General features: G+C 36.7%; 4 protein-coding genes across 6 annotated transcripts in view; 3 read left to right on the forward strand and 1 right to left on the reverse strand.

Moving 5' to 3' along the window:
- Gklp (glycerol kinase-like protein) overlaps window positions 1–6,191 on the reverse strand; it is a 53,002-nt gene extending 46,811 nt beyond the window's left edge. Inside the window, 1 exon segment of one of the 2 annotated variants that reach the window (NM_001173402.1) lies at window positions 6,035–6,159. The gene's annotated coding sequence lies outside the window, so the exon portion shown is untranslated. 2 annotated transcript variants of the gene reach the window in all.
- Window positions 6,192–8,364: 2,173 nt separating this feature from the next.
- On the forward strand, window positions 8,365–11,202 carry LOC101737340 (THAP domain-containing protein 1). Its single transcript, XM_004924847.5, has 5 exons — window positions 8,365–8,582; window positions 8,845–9,016; window positions 9,401–9,466; window positions 9,742–9,819; window positions 10,040–11,202. The coding sequence occupies exons 1-5, from the start codon at window positions 8,512–8,514 to the stop codon at window positions 10,208–10,210; spliced, it is 558 nt and encodes a 185-aa protein (XP_004924904.1). The 5' UTR covers window positions 8,365–8,511; the 3' UTR covers window positions 10,211–11,202.
- Window positions 11,203–14,220: 3,018 nt separating this feature from the next.
- LOC134198676 (oocyte zinc finger protein XlCOF6-like) lies at window positions 14,221–17,269 on the forward strand. Its single transcript, XM_004924849.5, has 2 exons — window positions 14,221–14,641; window positions 15,394–17,269. The coding sequence occupies exons 1-2, from the start codon at window positions 14,447–14,449 to the stop codon at window positions 16,756–16,758; spliced, it is 1,560 nt and encodes a 519-aa protein (XP_004924906.2). The 5' UTR covers window positions 14,221–14,446; the 3' UTR covers window positions 16,759–17,269.
- A 758-nt stretch (window positions 17,270–18,027) lies between these two features.
- Window positions 18,028–24,388, forward strand: LOC101738930 (Golgi pH regulator). Of its 2 annotated transcripts, none has more exons than XM_038020156.2 (9): window positions 18,028–18,213; window positions 18,375–18,538; window positions 19,260–19,366; window positions 19,687–19,790; window positions 20,184–20,305; window positions 20,843–21,066; window positions 22,604–22,744; window positions 23,178–23,363; window positions 24,112–24,388. In XM_038020156.2, exons 1-9 carry the CDS (start codon window positions 18,172–18,174, stop codon window positions 24,312–24,314), a joined length of 1,293 nt encoding a protein of 430 aa, XP_037876084.1. In that variant the 5' UTR covers window positions 18,028–18,171; the 3' UTR covers window positions 24,315–24,388. The 2 variants fall into 2 exon arrangements, with proteins under 2 accessions (XP_037876084.1, XP_004924915.2); XM_004924858.5 differs by having other exon boundaries at window positions 18,029–18,213; window positions 22,604–22,785.
- Window positions 24,389–24,714: the final 326 nt, after the last annotated feature.

The raw sequence follows: 24,714 nt of genomic DNA on the forward strand, positions 1-24,714 counted from the left end.
TTACTTCGGTTAATGATTATTTTTGCAGACGCAAAACTACCAGTTACGAAATGAGACGTGAGAGAATACATGCAACTATCTTTGTCGGTCACGATAACAAACTTGGCTAAAGAAAGAACGTAAAAGCAGTGAGTGCCAACTACGGCAGACATCGGAATAAAAAAAAAGAGAAGGTTATTTTTAAACAAGTCTTGCGCGGTATTCACGTTTGTCACGAGATCTCGAACAACGATGCCAACAATGAGACAATTACTGTCATCAAGTCGACGCACGCCTGATAAATGCGATGCATTCAAAACAACACCGTGCCAGAACGACATTGACATCTGATGCACTCGGCACGCCTACTTCAAAGGACGCCGTCCTCGTCGAACTTGCCGATTACGACGAGCAAACTAACCTATAGACACAACCCGCTGAGTTTCTCAGTTGACAGACACAACCCGCTGACGGATCTTCTCAGTGGGTCGCGATTCCGACCGGTGGTAATTCTGCGAAACGCTGTTCTTCCTAGGACTAGTATTAGCAAACTATCGGAGATTGGACTCCTGAGCTGACATGCCCGTCAGCACGTTTTTTTTTTTATTGCTTAGATGGATGGACGAGCTCACAGCCCACGTGGTGTTAAGTGGTTACTGGAACTCATAGACATCCACAACGTAAATGCGCCACCCACCTTGAGATATAAGTTCTAAGGTCTCAAGTTAGTTACAACGGCTGCCCCACCCTTCAAACCGAAACGCATTACTGCTTCACGGCAGAAATAGGCAGGGTGGTGGTACCCACCCGCGCGGACTCACAAAAGAGGTCCTACCACCAGTATAATAGTTGGAATAGCCCCTTACCAGCGAATAGATAGGAAAAAATAAAATTAGAGCCTATATTTCGTGGATACCAGTGCTCGGAAGAGAAGATTTAAAAAAATAAAAGCAACGTTTACGCCAATTTTATGAAGCAGACGTTTGAAATGAGTTATCGCTGATATAAGTATGACGTATTGAAACGTCATTAACACTGGCAACGGCTTCAGACGTTCTTTTTTCAAACGTACGATATTTAGCTGGACATGTACCTATGTGTGTGTATGTATGTTCATTTGTTTGTAACGGAATCATTGAACGTCATTTTTACTCGATAGACAATAGATTAACTTTGTAAATTTGCACACAGACCAAGGACCGTTAACAATATAATAATTTTATAGCTTCCCTCTAATAAACTGAAAGGTTTAAAAAACAAAAATAAAATAATAGGCCGATTTTCTATTTTAGCGCGCATTTTTGAAGTTTCTGAATTACATAATATTTAAAATTGACATTGACAATAACGCTCGTATTGTTTGAACAGGTTAAAATTAACACAAAAATTTCGTATTTCGAAACCACACAAGGTTGAACGAGGATGTTAAGCATTCCTTGAAATATTTGATACGGTATATTATCAATGACTAGACGTGCTCCGCGGTTTCGGCCGATTCAGTCATCAGTCATCTCAGCCTGTCCATTGTCCACTGCTGAACATAGGCCTCTCCAAGTGATCTCCAGTGCGGCCGGTCCGTTGCCACCTGCATCCAACGTGACCCAGCGGTTCTTACCAGGTCGTCGGTCCATCTCGTAGGTGGCCGTCCCACACTGCGCTTGCCAGTACGTGGTCTCCACTCGAGGATCTTTTCGCCCCATCGGCCGTCCGATCTTCGCGCTATGTGGCCTGCCCACTGCCACTTCAGCATGCTAATCCTACGGGCTATGTCAGTAACTTTGGCCGATTAAAATGCGTAATTCAGAAATAATGAAACACGTTAGTTTTTCTCTGATTAAAGAGGCTAGTATTACTCTCTGATTCACAAATTTCGAGTCGATTTATAAATCTGGCGGTTCGCTGCAATAAGCTGACCCGCATTTTTACACCTTGTACGAAACAAGAGGTTGTTCAAGACTTCGGCCAAAGCTTTTAAAAGTAGCAGTCTGTAGATTAAGCTATTAAGCATGGGTGACAGCCCTACTATGATCTACCTTTACGATATAATTACGTCTTCAGGATGATGATGGGGTTCCCACGCTACTATTACTAGGATTTGCTTCGAACCCTACACTCCAGCAGAGGGTAATAGGAAAGAATGATGATGATGATGATGTTCACCAATCAAAATCAGAAAGCGAAGGATGGCTATATTGTAATTTCATCATGTTTCATACTCGCATCAATTCACCGTACCTCATCAAATGTGCAAATAAATAAATACGTATGTCTTTGTTTATGTTGATCAATCAATTAATCTCGGACTTCCGCATTGGATTAATTAGGAAGCAATTGATTGATTGCAACTACAAAGTTACAATCAAATGCAACTACAAAGTTGCAATCAAAGACAGAAAACTATCAGATCATTTGAGACTAATACAAATTAGTCATTGTTCGGTAGCTCAGTAAAATAAAGGTTTTGTTCTTGAGGTTTTATTGTTAGGTGGACTGTATATAAAGTTTTAATGCAATATAAGCCGCGAGTCGCGCGTGCGTTTCTATATCGTTCCAGTAGTGTTCTGTCTCGCTGTGTGTGTTCGGTCCTCGCCGCTCGAGTCGTCGATGCCGTGGTGGTGGTTGGACCCCCCCGCAGACCTCGTAGTCCCCGCTTGTACGTGAAGTACTGGCGCGGACAGTCATTTTTAGCAATTTTTTAAGTTACTCTGCTTTTTTCTCCTACCTATGTTGATAGTCTTGAGAGGCTATTTCATCTTCGCCCTAACGTGTAGGTGAGCCTGATTTTAATTTACTATTCCTTTTCAGCGATAATCACTTCTCTATAGGTTGCCATTATCAGCAAGGCTTTTCTTTTGCTTACGTGTGCTCACTGTATCCTGGTTGTTTTTTTTCCTACCTATTCTAGTAACCTTGAGAGGTTATTCTAGATTCGCCTGAGAAGATCCGGCGAGAAACTCAGTGGGCTGTGTCTGTTAACTCGCTCGTCGAGCCATTCGTCGCAAGCGACGGGTTCGACTAGGAGTTACTCTGCGTAAGCATTGAAAACCTATTAAAATACTCTTTATTACTTCTATGATGCTTACTTGAGTGCATAGCACAATTTAATACCGGAGATAAGAGCTTATTAGCAGAAATTCTCACAAATGCAAAGGTTATATGGAGTTCAAATATCCAGTAATTATGTTTATCTATACATATCTATCCATATATAGTTTCTAGTTTATCTTTGGTTTTTCTATTATTATTGTCTTGATTAATGGCAATCTGCCGATACTTTCAGCAATTGTTTTTTTTAGTGTGCATTTAAATTATTCTAAATTGTACCAAGAATCAAGGGCATGGGATTGCCCTTTTAATGAACTCGCTAATATCATCCTACTTAATTTTTTTGTTTTGATACTGCAAGCGAAAATCATTGGTTTTTTTTTTTAATTAAGTCTCTTGAGCCAAAGTCCAGAAACATGGGAGCCAGGAGAGCACAGAAACTGTAATAAAAATAGTCACATTTTGTACATAGAGTATTCATTATTATGTACCAGAGCGACATATTACTGTAATTTAACCCTTAGCGATCTGAAAGTTGTGTTTTTGGACTAGCTCACAGCCCACCTGGTGTTAAGTGGTTACTGGAGCCCATAGACATCCACTACGTAAATACGCCACCCACCTTGAGATATAAGTTCTAAGGTCTCAGTATAGTTACAACGGCTGCCTCACCCTTCAAACCAACTGCTTCACGGCAGAAATAGGCGAGGTGGTGGTACTTACCCGCGCGGACTCAAAAGAGGCCCTACCACCAGTAATTACGCAAATTATAATGTAGCGGGTTTGATTTTTATTACACGATGTTATTCCTTCACCGTGGAATTCAATCGTGAACATTTGTTGAGTACGTATTTCATTAGTAAAATTGGTACCCGCCTGCGGGATTCGAACACCGGTGCATCGCTCAACACGAATGCACCGGACGTCTTATCCTTTAGGCCACGACGACTTTGATTTTATCCGAACGGGACGGGGCAACGCAAAGCCAGCGTCGCCCGAAACATGTCTTGTCGGATCCCCCGGATTCACTCTCCCTGCTTTTAGGACCCTCAAGCATCGATCACCGTCCTCGTAGAAAATCGTCGATTACGACGAAGAGTTCGACGAGCGAACTAACCCATAGACACAGCCCACTGAGTTTCTCGCCGGATCTTCTCAGTGGGTCGCGATTCCGATCCGGTGGTAATTATATTCTGCGACGCACCGCTCTCGCTAGGGCTAGTGTTAGAAAATTCTCTCAGGTTGAGCCCGTGAGCTCACCTATCCGTCCGGACGTAGCAGGTATAGCCTCTTAGGCTAGAAGAGAATAGAAAGGGTTTTTTTTTAAAGTATCCTTAGGGAACATTTATTGTGAACTAGCTAACCCAGCAGACTTCGTTGTGCCTCAACCGATAAATTAAAAGACCTAAGCTTTTGTATAAAATAAACTTAAAACAAAAGGAATCTGTCCGACGAGGGACCACATCAAAGGAAAAACAAAATTGTTATTTTTATTTAATTCCGAGCAACCTTTTAAACCTTCTCTGGACTTCCACAAATAATTCAAGACCAAAATTAGCCAAATCGGTCCAGCCGTTCTCGAGTTTTAGCGAGACTAACGAACAGGAATTCATTTTTATATATACATATAGATGAGACTTAATTATTTTTTTGAGTTCGCAAGTATTCAGTATATACTAAATCAGTGAACAAATAACATCATATTTTTTCATCATGTTAAAGATGGCGAATTTTGTACCATAAGATGATGATTTGCGAAAAGCATTAATTTTTTGTTTTCTTTACAAAAAATGTGCTGCAGAGCATTGTATGCTTGTTGAGGCATATGGTGATCATGGTCTATCATAAGCAACATACAAAACATGGTTTCCATAGGTCAGAGATAACAATATTGTGAGAAATGAAGAATGTGGAAGCCTACCAAAAATGTCTTAAGACACCGAATTGAAAAACAATATTGGAAGCAGATGCCACTTTTAGTCAGAAACAAGTGACAGAATTGTTAATTGTTGCACAAAAAACAATTTCTGGCCCTTTAATAGGTATGGGAAATATAATATTTTAAAAATGTACAAAAACAAAACCCAAATTATCAAAAATGCTTCAAAAATGAAGGAAACAAACATACAGATTGAGGTCTGATCTGTGGTGGAAGCAACTCTTAGACACCAACACGCACCAGGCGTGTTGAGGTCATGTGCAGCAGTGTAGTGTGTGATTCCTCGTATCTCAAATCAATAGCTCACATCACAAACCACAATATTGCTCGCTCAGCGGCTTATATGTCAAACACTTATTTATTAAGTAACTATAGTAACTTAAGTAGCTATGCTCGAGACCTTAGAACTTATATTTCAAGGTGGGTGGCTCATTTACGTTATAGATATCTATGGGCTCCAGTAACAATTTAATACAAGGTGGGCTGTGAGCTCGTCCACACATCTAGGCAATAAAAAAAATTATTAGGGCTCTCATATATAGAGGTAACCACTGTACAAAATTAGTGTTTAATTTCCACAAAAAACCCTCATTTCAAGCCGGTACACCTGGTAAATTAACCAATGCAAAATTTTATTCATATAATAAAATGTTTGTTTCTTTTGAATAAATTTCATGCTTTTCACACTTAAAAACTTTTCTTTATTGATTATGAACAAAAAAACGTAGTATTTATGTACTGAAAACATTTTTTTTCAACTAATTTCTGTACTTGTTTTTTTTTTCAAAATATATTTAACTACTGACGATCGAATGATTAAATTGTTTCTCATTCATTACATATAGGCACCGTTTTTTTCATTTCATTAAATTGATATCGATTTCTGAAGTGAAATACTTCCAATCACTCCTATAAGTCTCAATGACCTCAATTTTGGGTAGTTATTTTATTTCAAACCTTTTAATAAATTAAAAATCATGCATTCATTACAAAACATTTGTTTTCTTTGATAAAATTAGGAACCAATTAAATCCTTAAATTTAATAATTTAAGATCCGAAATGCAACTTACCGTAAAGTTTAATTGGGATTGAAATAATAATTATTTAATTCTTCAATATGTAGCACAAGCCAAATTAGTCCTTATTGCACAATCACATACAAATAAAATTACGAATTTTGAATACCTAACGCAAACCGCGACTAAGTCCAAGTTGCGGAGTCAAAGATTGACATTCATGTGAAAAATCTGACATTTGACAGCTTTTGCAGTTTTATTAAAATTAAAAATACGAAGATATTGAACCATAACAAGTAAATTTTCACAAATTCACCTAAACTTAGATAATTTATCTAAAAAAAATATTTTTTAATTTGCACTCTTTTTATTTATTTATATTGAGGCACAAAACAAACTACAACCATAGAAATTATAAGTTTAATTATTTATCATAGCAATCCTAAGTTATGAAAAACTCAATAGATGGCTATGCGACTTTGAAAGGTTTGATGACGGAGAGAAGATCTTCCACCGCGCGGTAGACTGGAGGTCTGAATGTTGTTTTCCGGATAAAATTTTTTCCTACTTAATCTAGTAACCTCGAGGTGTTATTCTAGATTCGCCGAGCTTGTAGGTGAGCTCACGGAGCTCAAACCTGACGAACACGAACCCTAGCAAGAGCCGTCCTTCGCAGAATCTACCACCAGATCGGAAACGCGACCCACTGAGAAGATCCGGCGAGAAATTGAGTGGGCTGTGTCTGTGGGTTAATTTACTCGTCGAGCCCTTCGTCGCAACCGACGCGACGGATTCGACAAGCACGATGACCGGGTTGTTCGAAACTTGCGGAGCTTGTATTTATGCAAGCATATCTTGAAATTGTCGAAAGCGAGATTCAGGCATCCGTTAAATATCTTGTGTTTCAAGATGGCTACTCGCCATAAGACTTAAGTTTAATTCATAACATAAATTAAAATATACCAGAAAGATTTTGTGTCAAAGTCGTTATTGTAAAATCATTAACTATTATTACGTACACAGTATACTTTGTAATATAAACATTAGACCGAAGCAGGACCAAATCAAGATTATTTATTTGAAATTATAATCAATAGAAATGAAATGGAATGGAACAAAACGAAATAAGATAAAATATTATAGATCAAAGATCAAATTAAATTTTAATAGGAATTCATCTCTCAGTAAAATAATGTAAAGGCAGATTCATATTGAGTCAGTAACTGTTACTAACGTCAGTGCTGGCGCCGAAAACTGACCCTTACGATTTATACGCAGCCAGTACATCGTCAGTAGTCGAGGATATTTCTTATGTGTTCTTCTTACGTGTACACACGTTTATTTGTAAAGTCAGTGTTGAAAAATGAATTCTCGAAAATAGCAAAAAAAATCAGAGTTAATAATTTGTTGAGAAAATGTACCTTTGTGATGATGCAAGAACTAACTGGTATGTTATAAGAAATATCTAAAAAGAAGCGAATTTGGGTAAGAAAATGGATAGGTGACAGCGATCAAACTAGAGGCTCAGCTCTGTTGTTAACCCAATTGAGAATTGAAGATCCTAGGGAATACAAACTGGCTTTGAGAGTGACGCCAAAAGACTGATGATTTGCTTATGTCGTTATTAAGCTCTATTCAGCGTCAAGACACATTTATGAGAGACGCCTTGCCAGCCAATATTCTGTAACGCTGTTGGGCGCATTTTTTTATTTCTATAATTTTGTGATTTATTATCCCACAAGCATTCATTATCGTGGTGTAGTTGAATAATCTTTAAGTTCTTCGTGTCGTTTACTTTTCGCGTCATTTTGTGATGTGGTGCAATGCAGCGTGGTCACTGTACAATAAAGTGGCAGCGACTTCGGCATTTACACGGCGTCAGTAGCGCTGGCGTGGGTGGCGGGGGAAGCGGACTGACGCCGAAAAATATGAAGATGGAATATTGAATTTAGTACTGACGCGACACTACTGTACTGACTTGAAATCAATTTACACGATGGCAATGCCAGGTCAGCACTGACTCGGTAGTGCACTGACGTTAGTTACTGATTCAATATAAATCTGCCTTAAATGATAAATTTATTTACTCCTTGTAATCCGTTTTTAGCATAGGTTTTTTATTAGTGACGCGACATATTGTTCTATACGTACAATTGCTTATTTAAATAGCATCCACTTTGAAGGCACACACATAAACATGTATTTATCTCGTTCTTACTCAGCACTGTAACTCGCAGGAAAACAATATGACAGTATCTCAGTACGTACATAAAGTAAAACATGAATATACGTAAATACCTAATGAGGCCGAAAATCCACCATGTGTAGCGCACATAGACTTGAAATATAGGCATGGAATTAATAAGTACCTACAACTCTATGACTATAGGTTTCATACTTCAGCCACCACTAGCGCGCCAACAAATGTCATTGTCAGTCAGTTCAGCTGGTACGGTACCGTACTGTCAAAAAATCGTGGTTTTAATCAAAATAAATAATTTTCTTTGTGATTTAAAATAATTGTGCCAAATATGCCAATGTGTAGTGTAATAGGGTGCGGCAAAAAAAAAACACCAAATCAGCCATCTTTAACCATACACAGGTACGCTATAAATAACATCAAAAATTTATTGTTAATATTGCCGGGAAGATTATAATTAGCAAGGTTCATGTGCAGTTATAGGTCATTAATGGATTTGACTTATTTAACTATATTTTTACGCTTAAATAATGTTAATTTTTTAGCTGGGGTTGTACACCATTTATCGACTTCGATATCGATTTAATATGATTGCTTATTTCCTATTTTATCATGCTACCCTGCTTAAAACATATAAAAATAATAATTAAAACATATTTTATAGGATCCCAAGAAATGAGAGTAGAAAGAAAAAGTGGCTGGAAGCCATTAGAATGGAAAATATAAAGTCAAATGTAAAAGATGTTTATATTTGCTCGCGACATTTTGATGATAAATGTTTCAACAAAACTATGGATGTGATTCGACTACGAGATGATGCCGTGCCCTCGAAATTTGTAAGAGTAGAGAGAGTTTATACTGTTACTTTTAAGTTTAGTTAAGTTAGTTATTATACATATTTTAATACATACATATTATTTTACAACAAAATATGCTATAAAAGGATCAAAATTAATAAACAAGTTTTTTATGGTGGGATGATGATTAGCAGGATAGGCATTAGATTTTCGGCTTATTATATAATTCCTGCTCCGTCTTCGCATTTGACGGCCTAAATATGTCTTCTCGTGCCTTTCACCTTCATGGAGACTGCTCGTATAATTGAAATTTGTACTTTTACTTTTAGCCTTTGATATACTTGTTGCTGCTACATTATTACTGATATGCTAGTTATGACTGGTTGTGATCTATGTCATTCTCATTCTATATAACAATTTCAGACTGGCCTCCCACGGAATCCTGCTCCTGTTCCTATTTCTGAAACTTCAGAAGCTGCAACATCAGCAGTAAGTAACTTATTTATCGATAGCTAGATAATTTAAGAACTGCCAATTTTCAGTACCTACCAGTTTTGCTCGCGACTTTATCTGCGTAGAATTAATAGGTACTTCAGGTAAATGGCCCACCGACTATCAATTCACTCTACTATATCAGCCTGGCAAGTGTTCGGAGCTGCCAAATTTTGTGAGACTAACTGACAGGTCGATATCTTCCGGGGAACTGGTATTCAGTGGGTGCCCTTAGTCTTAGTCTGGGTTTAAACACACTTTTTTATACACAGCTCCCCATGACGACGACTGCCGTGTGTACTGCTTCTTTTGCTTCTGTCCCTGGCACCTCAGGAGTGGATAATCTACTGGTACGTATACTACACCATGACCTACCTTAAGGCATCCTCTAACTGAACCCACTAACCGCCAGTTAGCAACACTCATATTGAAAAACATTTGATGAAAAACATTCGAATACTTGCAGTCTAGTACTAGTACTTATTGGCAAATTATTTAAAATTACCTCCAAATTTGTGATCGCCTACACATAAACATAGTGTAATCAATTATAATCATTTTTTATTTCAGATCCAAACGCATAAAATAAAAAAACTTGAAGATAAATGTGATTTCTTAAGGAAGAAAGTAAAAAGACTACATGAAACAGTGCGGCGGCAAAAGATAAAAATTGTACAGTTCGAGAACATTATAAAATATATAATACAGAAAAAGCCTACAGGAAAGAACTGCCTGGCTTAACATCCCTAAAACATCGGCCTTATTGAAGTGATGTTTGAAGGTGTAATTGGCTATATAAATGGCCTGAGGCTGCCGTCAGGGCAGTTAGTAATTGAGTCGAGGAGAAAGACTGGCTTTGTGGGGTTAATCATTGATCTGAAAAGCGCATTAGCATGATGTCGACACATTTATATCGAAAACATTAGATCTATATCGACATCTTGATGAAAACACTAATATATTAAAATATTGGCCACTGTACGAGATCAGCCAGGATCACGTCGTGCTATTTTTTCGGCTATAAGAGCTCCAGGGAGTTTTAACAATAATCCAAATGCCATTCAATTTAAAGCAGCCTTCAAGAAGCTTCTTATTCGAGCCGAAATTCGCGACGAAGGGCTCTGCAATTGCTTTGCCTTGGAGCAAGTAAATATTTTAAATTTCACAAGTTAAAACCGAAAAAAAGCAATTGGTTGATGTGCCAGAAGATGACAGCACCTTATACAAGGAAGCCATAGATTGCTTGCTCTTTCCGTATATGCTGACTCAGTTGTTACTTACACCGCAGGATTTGTATCTAGAAAATTATCCCGCAATATAAAATGTCATATGTGTGCTTCGTTATTGTTTGGAGGTCCGAACAGCAATTTGAAAACGATTGATTCATTTTAAAACAAGGGGTGGACTGGAATACCTATCGAATGTTGTTGAAGACATAACGAAAAAGACAGAAAAAAACATTAAACCTAACTTGGATAAGTCGATGCCCCAAAACTATTTTAATCATATATTTAAACCCAATAAGGAGCACTACTCCGAAAAATCGGACATAATTTTTCGGTCGGAATCAATTTATCATGACACTAATCATAAAAATAATACTATTTAAATAAAATTGTTTTATTCCGTAACGAGTACAACACTATTGTAAATTCGTTAAATTTGTTATAATTAAGTGATTTTAGAGAGGAAGTCCTAAGGAATGACGTTTGTAATTAAATAAATGTTCTGAAGGTGTTTTTTTTTTTATCACGCGGTCCCTTGATAATTTTAAAATTTGAATCACTCTCACTTATGGTGCGGCGCGGCGGCACACCTATCTTGAGGTGCGTTGCGGTAGTGTGTTACGGACTTTAGAGTCAGCAACACAATTAAAATAGATTGTAATAGAGAGGTATAGTAATCGGCAAACTTCTTGAGCAAATGACCTTGACTGCGCAGAACCGAATTTTAGATCACTTTGGTGGTGAGGGTGAGGCACGACGGCAGGGGAAATCGTATCGAGCGCGTTATTGGTAGATCAGTCGAGCCTTACGTCCCGCACCGCGCCCTCATTCCGCTTGTTCCCAAAAGTACGCTTGCGTACAGTGGAAAGTCTATCGTTATTAATCGTTAAGTTATTTGTATAATTGCTTGTGGACTTTGTTGCCATTGCTATTTGGTGAGTGTTTGTTGATTTTTTATAAAACATACACTATGCCGTGACAAACTGGTGTAGTACTTAAAAGAAAGGGTAGAAAATTTGTGTACGATGTATATTGCTTCATTATAAAACAGGGGAAGAATGATATGGAAAAATTAAAACAGACTTCGGAAGCAACAAAAACATCAGTGAGTACTGTTAGGTGCATTATTAACGAAGCTAAAGGCTCTGGCTTGCTCGCCGTGTTTCGGACTCCGGGTAAGAAAAGATCAGGGAAAAAGAAAGTTACCGGAATGGATAGTTTCGTTCAATCTGTAATAAAAAGATGTAATCATAATAACTACATAACAAGCAGCGAAACTCCGTACCGTAGAAAGGCTTCGAAAAATTTCAAGAAGATATAAATTTTAATGGCTCGGAATGAAGCTTACGACGAATTATGAAAGAGCTAGGCTTCAGATGGAAGAAAAGAACAGAAAATAATCGGAAGCTGGTAAATGAAAAAAGTAACATTCGATTACTACGAATCGAATATCTTCAAAAAATAATTAATTATAGACAAAAAAGAAGACCGAATCGACCGAGTTGTAAACTACGCCGATGAGCCCTATGTCGACTCATCACGATGATAGCGACTCGGGTGATAAAAACAGTGATGATGATGATGGTCAAGATTATGATAACGAAAAAAAAATTACAAATACCAGCTTCGCATCAACTGAACCAAGACCTGGCAACAGCTCTAGTTTTGACTTAATAGAAGGAATATCTATTTTACCCCAAGATTAAATTATTACAATTATTAACCTATATGTTTTGTTGATGTTGTAATAAATATATAAATAAATACATATGTTGATTTTAATAATTTAATAGCATTATGACGCAGAGTAAGTAATGTTTTTGCACGTGAGTGTACCATGCGCAAACTTACCCCCACTACGTCAACAAATGCTCAAGAAGTTTGCCGGTTATTATAAGTAGTCGAAGAAAAACACGTACTATTATTTTGATATCCAAAACAGCATATGCATTATGTATGCTAACGTTTTATCGTTGACATAAAGCTTTAAGTTTTGCGGTCACTGAGTTGTTAAACGACAACTTTATAAAATCAGTGTAGTAAGTTTTAAAGATTGTCATATAGTTTACTTGGCAAAGAAGCATGATCTTGTCTTAGATTTGACACATCTAAATCCAAGTATCTTTTTCACATAAGCAATATTATTCCTATTAAAGTATAAATAAAATGAGCCAAGAACGTTTATCGATAAAACCTAATAACATTAAAATCTTCAGTGTGCTTAGTGCGAGTGTTTTAACGTTCTCGATAGCGTAAAAGTTAGCTCATATTTGTATGGAATTGGATCATTTGCCTACGTTTGCCGCTAGGGGCGCTGTTCCAACTGCATACAGAATTGGGTTAACTTTTACGCTATCGAGAACGTTAAAAAGCTCGTACTAAGGACACTGGGCAGCACTAAAACCGCCATGCTTAGCGGTCGGATGACGTCATAGTGGCACGCATTTTTTGTTGATGTTTCATTTCTATAGGTTTCATACTTTAGTGGTTTTTGGATTTGAACAAATACTTAGGCGTCACCCTCGACAGAAGGATGACATTCCGCCCCCATATAAAGACGGTACGCGACCGTGCCGCCTTCATACTAGGACGTCTCTACCCGATGATATGCAGGCGAAGTAAAATGTCCCTTAGAAATAAGGTGACACTACAAAACGTCATGACCTATGCAAGTGTAATGCTCGCTCACGCGGCCCGCATTCCCTTAAAATCATTCCAAGTAATCAATCCCGTTTTTGCAGGATAGCCGTCGGAGCCTCGTGGTTCGTCAAGAACGTCGACCTCCATGCCGACCTGGATTTAGAGTCCATCAGTAAGTATCTGCAGTCGGCGTCGATGCGCCACTTCGATAAAGCGGCACGACACGAGAACCCTCTCATCGTGGCCGCCGCTAACTACATTCCCGATCCTGCGGAAAGAATGGAAAGCAGTCGACGTCGCCCCAAACGTCATTTCGGATCCTCCCGATCCACTAACGGTGCTTTTAGGTACCTCAAGCATCGGTCACCGTTCTCGTCGAACCCGTCGCTTGCGAGGAAGGGCTCGACGAGTAAATTAACCCTCAGACACAGTCCACTGAGTTTCTCGCCGGATCTTCTCAGTGGGTCGCGTTTCCGATCCGGTCGTAGATTCTGCGAAGCACGGCTCTTGTTAGTGTTGGTGTTAGCAACGTCGTCAGGTTTGAGCCCCGTGAGCTCACCTACTAGTTAAGGTTCCGCTGAAATAGCCTCTCAAGGCTATCAGCTTAGGTAGGAAACAAAAAAAAGGTTTTTGGTTACCACAGATAGTCGTTAATGTGTATCGATAGTATCTATAAACTTAGTGTGTAGTATTTGAGACACTCCATTTCTATAGAAGCAAATCGCCAGACTAACGAAGTTGTACCGATGATAATGTTCCCTAGATGTGAATAAAAACAGTTAAGAAGAAATACTTCTCCATTTTATGTCTCTTCATTTGTTATACGTATTGTCGTGGAGCCTTTTGCTTAACATAGCGATGTTAACACTTCACTAATCTTATTGACAATTGCTAAATATGACATCATTAATCAAATTCAAAGAATGTAAAAAATAAACTGGAAAAATTATTTACTCATTTCATGCAAGACCACAGAGCGTTGTATATATAAATAAATCTTTAAATCTATATGATCTTTTCTTACGAAATGCATTTGGGATCTGACTGACAAATTGACAATCGCCATGCTCTTCTGAGACCAGAAGTTTGAGAAGTCGTTATATTCTTTAAAATGATGTCCCTTAATCAAATGTTAACTAGTTTAATAAAAAACAAACGCAATGCATGTTGTTTATGTTTCCATAAAACGGACGTGCACAATACTGAGGAACTTGTTTCTATTAAAGATCAAGTCATCGTGAATATTAATGGTAAAGAAGAAACCTTGAGTATGTCAGAAATTTTAAATTCAGTTTTGGGAATGAAGGTAATTCATTACATTTGTAAAGGATTTTTAAATAATTATTAATCAATGCTATTTATTTCTGTCTCGTTCTTTGAGTCTAATATTTATTCTATATTTAATTATTAAATTTAAGAGAATATTAATTTACCAAATTCATTATGAATTAAAATACTTATACTCGATAAAAAAAATGGCCCACTAGCCATAGTCCAACTATATATTTCAAAAAATATTTATTCAATATTTTATTATTAAATTTAAAAGAAAATTAATTTACCAAATTCATTATGAATGAAAATACTTAACTTGATAAAAAAATGACCCAATAGCCATAGTCCAACTATATATTGATATTGAAGTGTGATTATTTATTTTCAGTCCAATACAGTTTTTCAGTTTTACATCTAAAGAATTGCATGATCTCATATCAAAATGATAATAAACTCATGACCATGCTTTTATTAGCTTATGTAACAGAATCTTGGAATATTATTTTCACAGACTTCATGTCATGACTCAAATTTGAAAACTTTGAACTGGTTAATTTTCACACATCTGGGACTGATGGCAATACTATAACTTATAACTTTGCTCTAAAATCCTGACCACTGTTACTATAATAAAAGAAAGTTTTTTGTTTGTATATTTTTTTTGTTTTTTTTTTTGTTAAGCTACATCTATTATTTTGTAGATAAGAATTTAAACTACTTGCATAGTACAAACAACATCCTTCAACAAGAGCATAGTACTCAATGAATTTCCTTTACTTCCAGACTTGTGATTTCGTCGCATCATTTGACGTTTTATGTGACAAATGTACCAGATTAACTATAAGCAGTTATACGTTTATGCACACAAGCCGAAATAATGCTGATTTGATGATCAAAATGCTCAATACTGTAACGAATAGTGTAGAAGCCACTACGGAAAATCTGTACGGAAGCAAAACCCTATATTTATCTTTGAATCCTGAAGATTTCACCAGCAACCAATTTTACGATTGCAGAAAAATTATGAATTGTAAGGAAGCTTCTAGAAGATTCTTAGAAATTTTAAATCCAACAAAACCAATTAAATCTGAGCAAAAAGATATTATAATTGAAAAAGAACATAAACGTTCACCTAATTTCGATATACCGTTAAGCAAAATTTTATTCGACGAAAACAACCCTGATATACTTATGTGCAAGGAATGTCTTAAGACATATGCGACAATATGTAATCTAAGAAGTCATTATATAAGAGTGCATGCTCCAAAAAAGTACAAATGTATTGAGTGTCCGCGTAAGTATGGCTCCAAGGCATACTTGAACGTTCACAGAAGGGACAGTCATTCTGTGTTTGTTTGTTCTGAATGCGGTAAAACATTCTATAACGGTAATACATTCAAAGAACATGAGTTGGGTCATCAAACGAGCATAGTATGCCCGGATTGCGGTAGGACGTATAAAAATAAAAGTACCTATAAAAAGCACAAGGAAAACAATGTATGTGAGCAACAATGCCGGGCTCATCCGTCTCAAGCTAAATTCACATGTGATTATTGTGGCAAAAAATATACTCAAAAAATGTCTTTACGTGTTCATATTCAATATGAGCATGGTAATTATAAGTCACATGTATGCGAATGGTGCGGTAAGAAATATTGGGCCCAGAGTAGACTGAAAGCGCATATAGTCAAGCATACAAAAGAAAAAAATTTTGGTTGTACCATCTGTGGCGGGAAGTTTGTATCAAAAGAGTCTTTATTATATCACACACGAATCCATACTGGGGAAAAACCATACAAATGTAAGCATTGTGATGCAAGTTTTATTTCGGCTTCTCGAAGATCAGAACATATTAAACGTCATCATGTTGGGGTCGGTTTAGAGTGCAATATAAAATTTACTTCCAAAACATACATGCTAAAACACAAGAAGAGTCATGAAGAGATAAAGAATGAGATCCAAGAACAGAATATGGGGCCCGAAGTCAATATTGGTAGTCCAATTTGTAATGAGGCAGCTGCAATACCAACTGTTTCATATGAAGTTTACGAAGATAATAATGAAACTGAAACTGATAATACTTATTATTTGCAAGTGTGTGATGATAGTCAAGAGTACATAATTAACTTCCCAAAGAATGAAGTTTAATAATAAATTGCATTACAGCTTAGCTGTTTTCATTGTTCGTGTATTTTTCGCGGTAGGCAGCGACCTGGCTCTGTCCCTGGCATTTCTGAAGTCCATGGGCGACGGTAACCACTCACCATCAGGTGGGCCGTATGATCGTCTGCCTACAAGGGCAATAAAAAAAAAAGTTCGGGATGGTGACCACACACTACATCAAGAAAAGAGTTTAAAAATATAGATAAAGTCACCGTGGTCTAAACGATAAGATGCCCAGAATTTTCGTAACGCGCGATGCGACGTTGGTTCGAAGTAGGTTGATACTGTAAAAGGAGAGACTTATAAATCATATTCCAACATGGACAGCGGTATTAACGTGATTGTCTATGGGTGACCACTTAATAGCAAGCAGGCCGTGAGTTCGCCCACCCATATTAGCAAAAAAACATTTTATTGCACATATTGTATTGTGTTAGCTAATAATTATTTATTTTGTAGCAGAATAAGTATTGTGAATATATAGTTAAGAGGATAATTTTATTTGTTATTAAATCTCGTCAAATTTCTCTAATTTATCATCCCTTTTATTATTTACTGGCAATGCTATATTAAGTATAAATATGACATATGGGTCCGTTCTAAACGCCACGCTCTACAAGCCAGTGATTTCCGTTTGCCGTGAAATAAGGTGTAGACAATATCGTGTAAATAATACATAGTTTGGGTTTGTTAAATTTCCAACCTTTTTTATGCTCTCTGACCACCCTGGTCTTAAATAGTTCTCGGAGACATCATAGACATAAAAAATGTAAACGCATTCACCCTCAGACATGAGTTCAAAATCTTAATTTTGTAATACAGTTGTCCCGCTCTTAAACTGGAAGGCATTATTGCTTGACAGCAAAATAGCCGAACTGGATATGAAACCATTTATGAAATTGCTTAAGTGTAAAGAAAGCTTTTAGTATAAGCAATCAGAGGAAAGTTTACATTTGTAAATGTAAGAAGCGCAATTTGTGTTTAATATGTAGAACGAAAAGTAACAAAAACATGGTAATATATTTTGTAAAATGTGAAAATGTTTGTACGTTGTACAACAATTTTATTGTAATATTAAAAAAATCCATAGCTTGAAAACTACAAGACCTGGGATAGTAAATTTAAGAGAGATTAGAAGATATAAATTCCCTCTATTCCGCATACCTCGTTGGTCCTACTTCTAGGGCACCCTGTAGAAAGTTCGTATGTCCCATGTTCCTTTTGCTCGTCCTATTGGGTGCAAAAAACAAAAAACTGACATATGTTATGTCGACAATTCGACATGTAAACCAAATGTAAACTTTTGTAAACAATATTCAGGAAACCTGAAAAATTAAAATTGAATTGAATAGATTGGTATTAATGGAAAGATAATTATAAAAGAAATATTTAAAAGCGATGTCTTTCTTAGAAGATACGTTAATAATTTTAGGATCTCAGGTATTAATATATCAGTTAAACCAATAAAACAGGTTATATTTCGTAAAATTTTACAGATGCACTTTACGAAGTCCCATTACATATTAGTAAACATTTACATTTTACAACTAGCCGTCAAAATCACTATTAACTACATAATGTCTAAATAATATAACTTTCAGGTAGTATTCTTCGTTGGAGGGTGGATTTTCTTCGTAAAACAACTGTTCCGTGATTATGAAGTACATCATACACTCGTACAGCTTATATTCTCTGTTACGTTCGCCCTAAGCTGTACTATGTTCGAGCTGATCATATTCGAAATCATTGGCTATTTAGATACAAGGTAAGGAGTCTTCAATATGATTGATGCATTCAACTCTTAGGAATAACCTCTAAAAAAGGGATGTTATCATCTTATGTACTAGCTGAAAGAGATTCAATCATGTGGCATTGGATAATGGGATTCTAAGTGAATTAAGTATATTTGGTTTAAATTTTTTAGTAAGTTTCTTCAATCCCTACAATATTCTATTAACAAAACTTATTATGGGAGTTTTAATGACTGAATCACAATCTTCCACTGAGTGGCTGAAATTGCTTGGTAGAATGACAGTCCGAATGCTGTTCAAAACTTTTGTGTGTCTAAACTTATTTTGAAGATGTCATAAGCGAGATTCTGACCTTGATCAAATATCTTGTGTTGTATAATAGCTACCTGCACAATATAATAACATTTTAACTATGTTGAATGAGTTGATCAATCAATGGTCAATTGGATGTACAATTTCTGTTCAGCCAAAGTTATATTCAGTGGAGGTCCTAATTACTGCAGTATATAATATCCTTTGCAATTTGTTTACATGAGGGCTACGTTGCTCTTAAATACTTTGATGTAAATATTGGCAGTATAATAGAGGACCTACCTTAAACTGTATTGGCTATAGTACAAATAATTTTCAGACAGACTATCAATAATGAAATGTGTAGTCACGTACATAAGCACAGTTTACATTCATTCATAAATAATACACAATTTTGTTATAATATTGGGTTTTAACTTACAGTTCCCGTTACTTTCATTGGAATTTAGGCTTATATTCACTGCTGTTTATGGTGATAGCTCTCATACCCTTCTACATTGCTTTTTTCTGCATAAGCAACATTAGATTTGGTGAGTATATGGTAACATAGCATAGTCATAATATATTAGAGAACACATATTATTAAAAAATATGTTGTGATTTTATTAACATAACGAAGAAAAGTGTCATCTGAAAAATATCATTCTGTAAAAAAGTAGGAGCTTATTTTTTATTACGTCCCCATCCTGAAATTATGTTCGATGGAAATAATTAATTTAACTGTTAATGTTGTGCTATGGCAATAACGGTAGAAATTATGGTAGAAAGCTTGTGTGGCTCGACTATCAATGTCTTGAAATGGCACCTAACTGAGCAAAGTAATTAATACAATTTTTATACGAAATTTCAGTGTCACATAACTCCATTAGGCCTCTCACCGTGTTTGTATGGTTCATATACTTGTATTTCTTTTGGAAAATCGGCGATCCATTTCCAATACTGAGTCCTAAAAAGGTAATCATTATTTATTTTTCGTGAATCACTATTAATAATAATGCACTATAGGCTTTTAGTAACTAGATATGCTTCAATCATAATTTTCAAAAGCCATCTTAAGCTATTTCAATGTTTATGACTTTGATTCATTTGTTTGGTTATTTAAAATTGTTTGTAATATTGTTTTTTTTTTTCTTTTGCCCGAGTAAAGATGCCAATAGAACCCTAAAGAGTTGACGACATGGTTTTAAGTATTAAGGTTCTTCTTGTTTCTTGACTATAGGCTATGTTAAAAATTAAAGAAATTAATCGATTTCTCTATTAATATAATCAGTTCTAATAGCATGTTTCTTTTGGACCAGCTCGAATAAAAAATATGTACCTCATCTAAAATTATTTCGTTCATTTTAGGGCATACTCTCGATAGAGCAAGGAGTTTCAAGGATCGGTGTCATCGGTGTGACTGTCATGGCTCTTCTGTCAGGTTTCGGTGCTGTCAACTATCCTTACACTTCAATGGCTATATTTATAAGGTTCATTTTTGATTAAAATGTATTTTCTTGCATATAAGTGGGTAGGCAGATATTGAGCGATAACTAGGTTAATGCATAGCCAACACCTAATATGGGAGCTATTGTGGTTGTAAGTTTTGTAGTGAAAGCTTTAATATCCAACCACGGAGATTATGTAATAATACAAATTTGTTTTGTTAACCCTAACAAATAAAATTGCTATAGTTTAACAAAGTTGGTCATTTTGCTTAAACAATTCCAACTTTTTCTGCTATCAGCCAAGAGGAAGTCGTCGTTGCGTAAAGAATAAGACGTCCGGTGCATTCGTATCTAGCGATGCATCGGTGTTCGAATCCCGCAGGTGATCGATTTTTCTAATGAAATACGTACTTAACAAATGTTCACGATTGACTTTCACGGGAAGGAATAACAATGTGTAATAAAAATCAAAACCTCAATCTCTGGTATCAAGTCGAACGATTGATACTGTTAATTTCTACACAGACAATCCTTTAATAATTAGCAACGGATGAAGATAAAATTCATCACCATTTTCAGACCAGTAACCCAATCCGATGTACTATCAATAGAAAAGAAACTGCTCCAAACAATGGACATGATATTGGTTAAGAAGAAGAGGATAGCTTTAGCTGAAGCGAACAGCGTTGGTGGGAGACAGTATAATATGTTGGACCAATCTGGAACGAAAAATAGAGGTTTCTGGACAAACATTCTGTCCAGCGTTGGAAGTATTGCGAATCCCTTAGGTCATGGAACGGAAAGTAAGTGAGCGTTTTATTAAGTTTCAATTTTGTATCTTTATTATTATATATATGTGGGATTCTGATTGTTCTTATTTTCTTTTTATGTCACTTTTATAATGTTGATAGATGTCACTGTGAAGTAAAATTAGATGATGGGTCAGTTGTCAAAAGAAGGAGTAAAGGATCGTACGACGTTAAGATTGTTTTAATTATTTTGTGTGAATTTCTGCGGTAATCTGCACCCTACCATTCATAAATCCCACATATATATATATATATTTTTATACCTTTAAACGAGCAATTCTTGTATATCTGAATCTCGGAAAGGGCTCCAACGATTTTCATAAAATTTAGTATACACGGGATTTCGGGGGCGATAACTCAATCTAGCTACGATTTATTTTCAGAAAATGTCGTTTTATTCGTGTTTTCAATAATAAACTCTTCCCGACATCTATTGGCGGATAATAATACTATTTTTCTTAATTGAGGGGAACTAACCGCTTTAAAGGCACAACAAGATGGCGTTATCAAAAAAACGGCCATGATCTAGTTATAATAATAATAATAATTACACATTTTGTAACACTACGTTTATTGGTGAGAAACCGAAATAATTATAGCGGAAATTACATGAATAATAAAATAGAAGCAAGCATGGCCTGTTTGCGGACATTTTCCATTCCTCCTTCCGGCGTTGGATATTTTGATTAACGGGTAAAACATGTTAAACCGAATATATCTTTATGTGAGTTAACGGTAAATCCAGTTAGGACGCATGCGTAGAATCCTCTCTCAATGATGGGCACCTGTTAAGGAAACTTTGATCTTGTGGAAATCATGCCGGATTGGATATTGGCTCAGGAAACCTCATACCTAGATGCGAATTTGTACTCGATAAAAGTATATCTTAAATGAAATCAAATAAAAAAAAAAAATTCAACATGAATGAAAGTACATACTTGTTGAACGTCAAAAAGAACTACCGCCAATTCACAAAAACTAGCCTCCGTCCTGAGAAGAACTGGCAAGAAACTCAGCGGCAATGTTTTTTTTTTTTTAATATTTTTTTTTTTTTTTTCATTTTTACAATGAGTATTATTAGCGTAACAATTAGTGCAATATTGAAATGCCCGGAACGAGCAACTCATTTATACATATAAATAAAATTGGAGTGTCTGTTTGTAATATTAAAATAACCGCTTTTTACTACATGCATATGAATATTATACGGTACACTCACCAAAACAACATTTTTTAAAATTTTTGTCTGTCTGTTTGTTCCGGCGAATCTCTGGAACGGCTGGACCGATTTGACGAGACCTTCACTGATAGGTAGCTAATGATATATGGAGTAGCTTGGCTACTTTTTTTAGACTAGCTTCGCCCCGCGGCGTCACCGGCGGTACGACAATAACATCGCGGGACTCAGCTTTCAATAATAAAGTTTAATGTTTCCGAAGCCAAGCGAGGGCGGGTCGCTAATAGTAAATAAAATAGTATGGTGTGCATAAAAATGACAAATAACTATTCGTATAATATTTTTTTTTTACAGATATTAGTCAATTGAGGCAAGAGATATCCGGCTTAGAGGAGCTGAGCCGTCAATTGTTCTTAGAAGCGCACGACGCCAGAACGATGAGAGAAAAAATCGAATGGTCGAAGACTTTTCAAGGGAAATATTTCAATTTCTTAGGTTATTTCTTCTCTTTGTATTGTATATGGAAGATATTTATTGTGAGTACTCTGATTAACTTTTTTTTTGTTATGGTCAAACTCGACCGCTGTTTAGAATTGGCAGTGTTAAAATGAATGCTGACGGTACATTTTCTCGAAGACACTTCTGTGTACTTAGTGTGAGTTTGTTAACGTTCTCGATAGCGTTAAAAGTTAACTTAATTTGGAAGATCCCGAGAAGCTACGTTCAGGGGCTTTGTTTCATTTTCCCACATTTGTGCACTTTCACAGATATTAAACAGTTAATAAACCATCGTTATTACACATTTAAACCCGAAAAAAAAAACTAAATTGACAAAATAAAACAAATCACACAACTTCACATCTCGCGTTCCCGCCAAAAAGTCCCCATGTAGTTTAATCGTAAATACGAATCAAATTTTTTTTTTCAGTCCACCGTGAACATAGTATTCGACAGAGTCGGCAAAAAGGATCCGGTCACAAAAGGCCTAGAGATAGTCGTCCACTGGCTCGGTTGGAACATAGATGTCGCTTTTTGGTCTCAGCACGTCTCTTTCATACTCGTCGGCTGTATAGTGCTCACCAGCATCAGAGGTTTGCTGCTGACGTTGACGAAGGCAAGTCCATTTAGTACCTTACACCGTAGAGATGTATTTTTTGTTCCCACCTAAGCTGATAGTCTTGAGAGGCTATTTCAGCGTAACCTTAACTAGTAGGTGAGCTCACGGGGCTCAAACCTGAAGACGTTGCTAACACGTACCTTAGCAAAAGCTGTGCTTCGCAGAATCTACCACCAGATCGGAAACGCGACCCACTGAGAAGATCCGGCGAGAAACTCAGTGGGCTGTGTCTGTGGGTTAATTTACTCGTCGAGCCCTTCGTCGCAAGCGACGGGTTCGACGAGAACGATTATTTTATTAACGAGTTATGAGACACTGGTGAAGGTCTTACTGGTGGTAGAGTCCGCGCGGGTAGGTACCACCACCCTGCCTATTTCTGCCGTGAAGCAATAATTTGTTTCCGTTTGAAGGGTGGGGCAGCCGTTGTAACTATACTTGAGACCTAAGAACTCGTGTCTCAATGTGGGTGGCGGCATTTACGCTGTAGATGTCTATGGGCTCTGGTAACCACTTAACACCAGGTGGGCTGTGAGCTCGTCCACACTACTAAGCAATAAAAAAAAACTTAGCTGTACCTTCCATGGCTAATACGAAATTTGACACAGTGCAAACAGTAACAGAAGCACAACTCAGCACAAGTAAATCCTTTTTACTCTTTTTTTTGTGTATGCGGCCAATGTTGCCAGCTTGAGGTCACGTGAGAAATACATCAATGAAGTTCATTGAACCTTAATTCTATTTACAGTTCTTCTACAAGATCTCATCATCGAAATCATCGAATATAATCGTTTTAATACTGGCCCAGATAATGGGAATGTATTTCTGTTCGTCAGTGCTGCTGATGAGAATGAACATGCCCCCCGAATACCGCATCATAATAACTCAAGTCCTCGGCGAATTACAGTTCAACTTCTATCACAGATGGTTCGACGTAATATTTTTAGTTAGCGCACTGACCAGTATATTTACACTGTATTTAGCCCACAAACAGCCGTCGGTCAATTAATAAAGAATTTTGTCGTTTTTGTCTTTTATTTTGATATAAAATTCATTGTTGAAGGTTGTGCAGGTGTGTCACGAAAAAAATCGTGTTTGGAAAACATAGGTAGGGATTTTGAAAATGTTTTTTTTTTTTTTTTTTATTGCCTTTGTAGGCAGACGGGCATACGGCCCACCTGATGGTGAGTGGTTACCGTCGCCCATGGACTTCAGCAATGCCAGGGGCAGAGCCAAGCCGCTGCCTACCGCTTAATACTCTCCACAAGCCTCGTTTGAAGAAGGACATGTCATAGCGCTCGGGAAACACCGTGGAGGGGAGCTCATTCCATAGCCGGATGGTACGTGGCAA

This window comes from Bombyx mori, chromosome 24 (genome assembly GCF_030269925.1).
Source record: "Bombyx mori chromosome 24, ASM3026992v2".
Lineage (NCBI taxonomy): Eukaryota > Metazoa > Arthropoda > Insecta > Lepidoptera > Bombycidae > Bombyx > Bombyx mori.

Excerpts from the sequence above, each read along its gene's own strand:
- LOC101738930 (XM_004924858.5), top strand. The coding sequence starts at position 18,172 with ATGTCTTTCTTAGAAGATACGTTAATAATTTTAGGATCTCAG. Across the intron at positions 20,306-20,842 it reads TCAATGGCTATATTTATAAG|ACCAGTAACCCAATCCGATG; the intron begins GTTCATTTTTGA and ends CACCATTTTCAG. Across the intron at positions 23,364-24,111 it reads TGCTGCTGACGTTGACGAAG|TTCTTCTACAAGATCTCATC; the intron begins GCAAGTCCATTT and ends TTCTATTTACAG.
- LOC101737340 (XM_004924847.5), top strand. The coding sequence starts at position 8,512 with ATGCCAATGTGTAGTGTAATAGGGTGCGGCAAAAAAAAAACACCAAAT. Across the intron at positions 8,583-8,844 it reads CCATCTTTAACCATACACAG|GATCCCAAGAAATGAGAGTA; the intron begins GTACGCTATAAA and ends CATATTTTATAG. Across the intron at positions 9,820-10,039 it reads CAGGAGTGGATAATCTACTG|ATCCAAACGCATAAAATAAA; the intron begins GTACGTATACTA and ends TTTTTATTTCAG.
- LOC134198676 (XM_004924849.5), top strand. The coding sequence starts at position 14,447 with ATGATGTCCCTTAATCAAATGTTAACTAGTTTAATAAAAAACAAACGC. Across the intron at positions 14,642-15,393 it reads ATTCAGTTTTGGGAATGAAG|ACTTGTGATTTCGTCGCATC; the intron begins GTAATTCATTAC and ends CTTTACTTCCAG.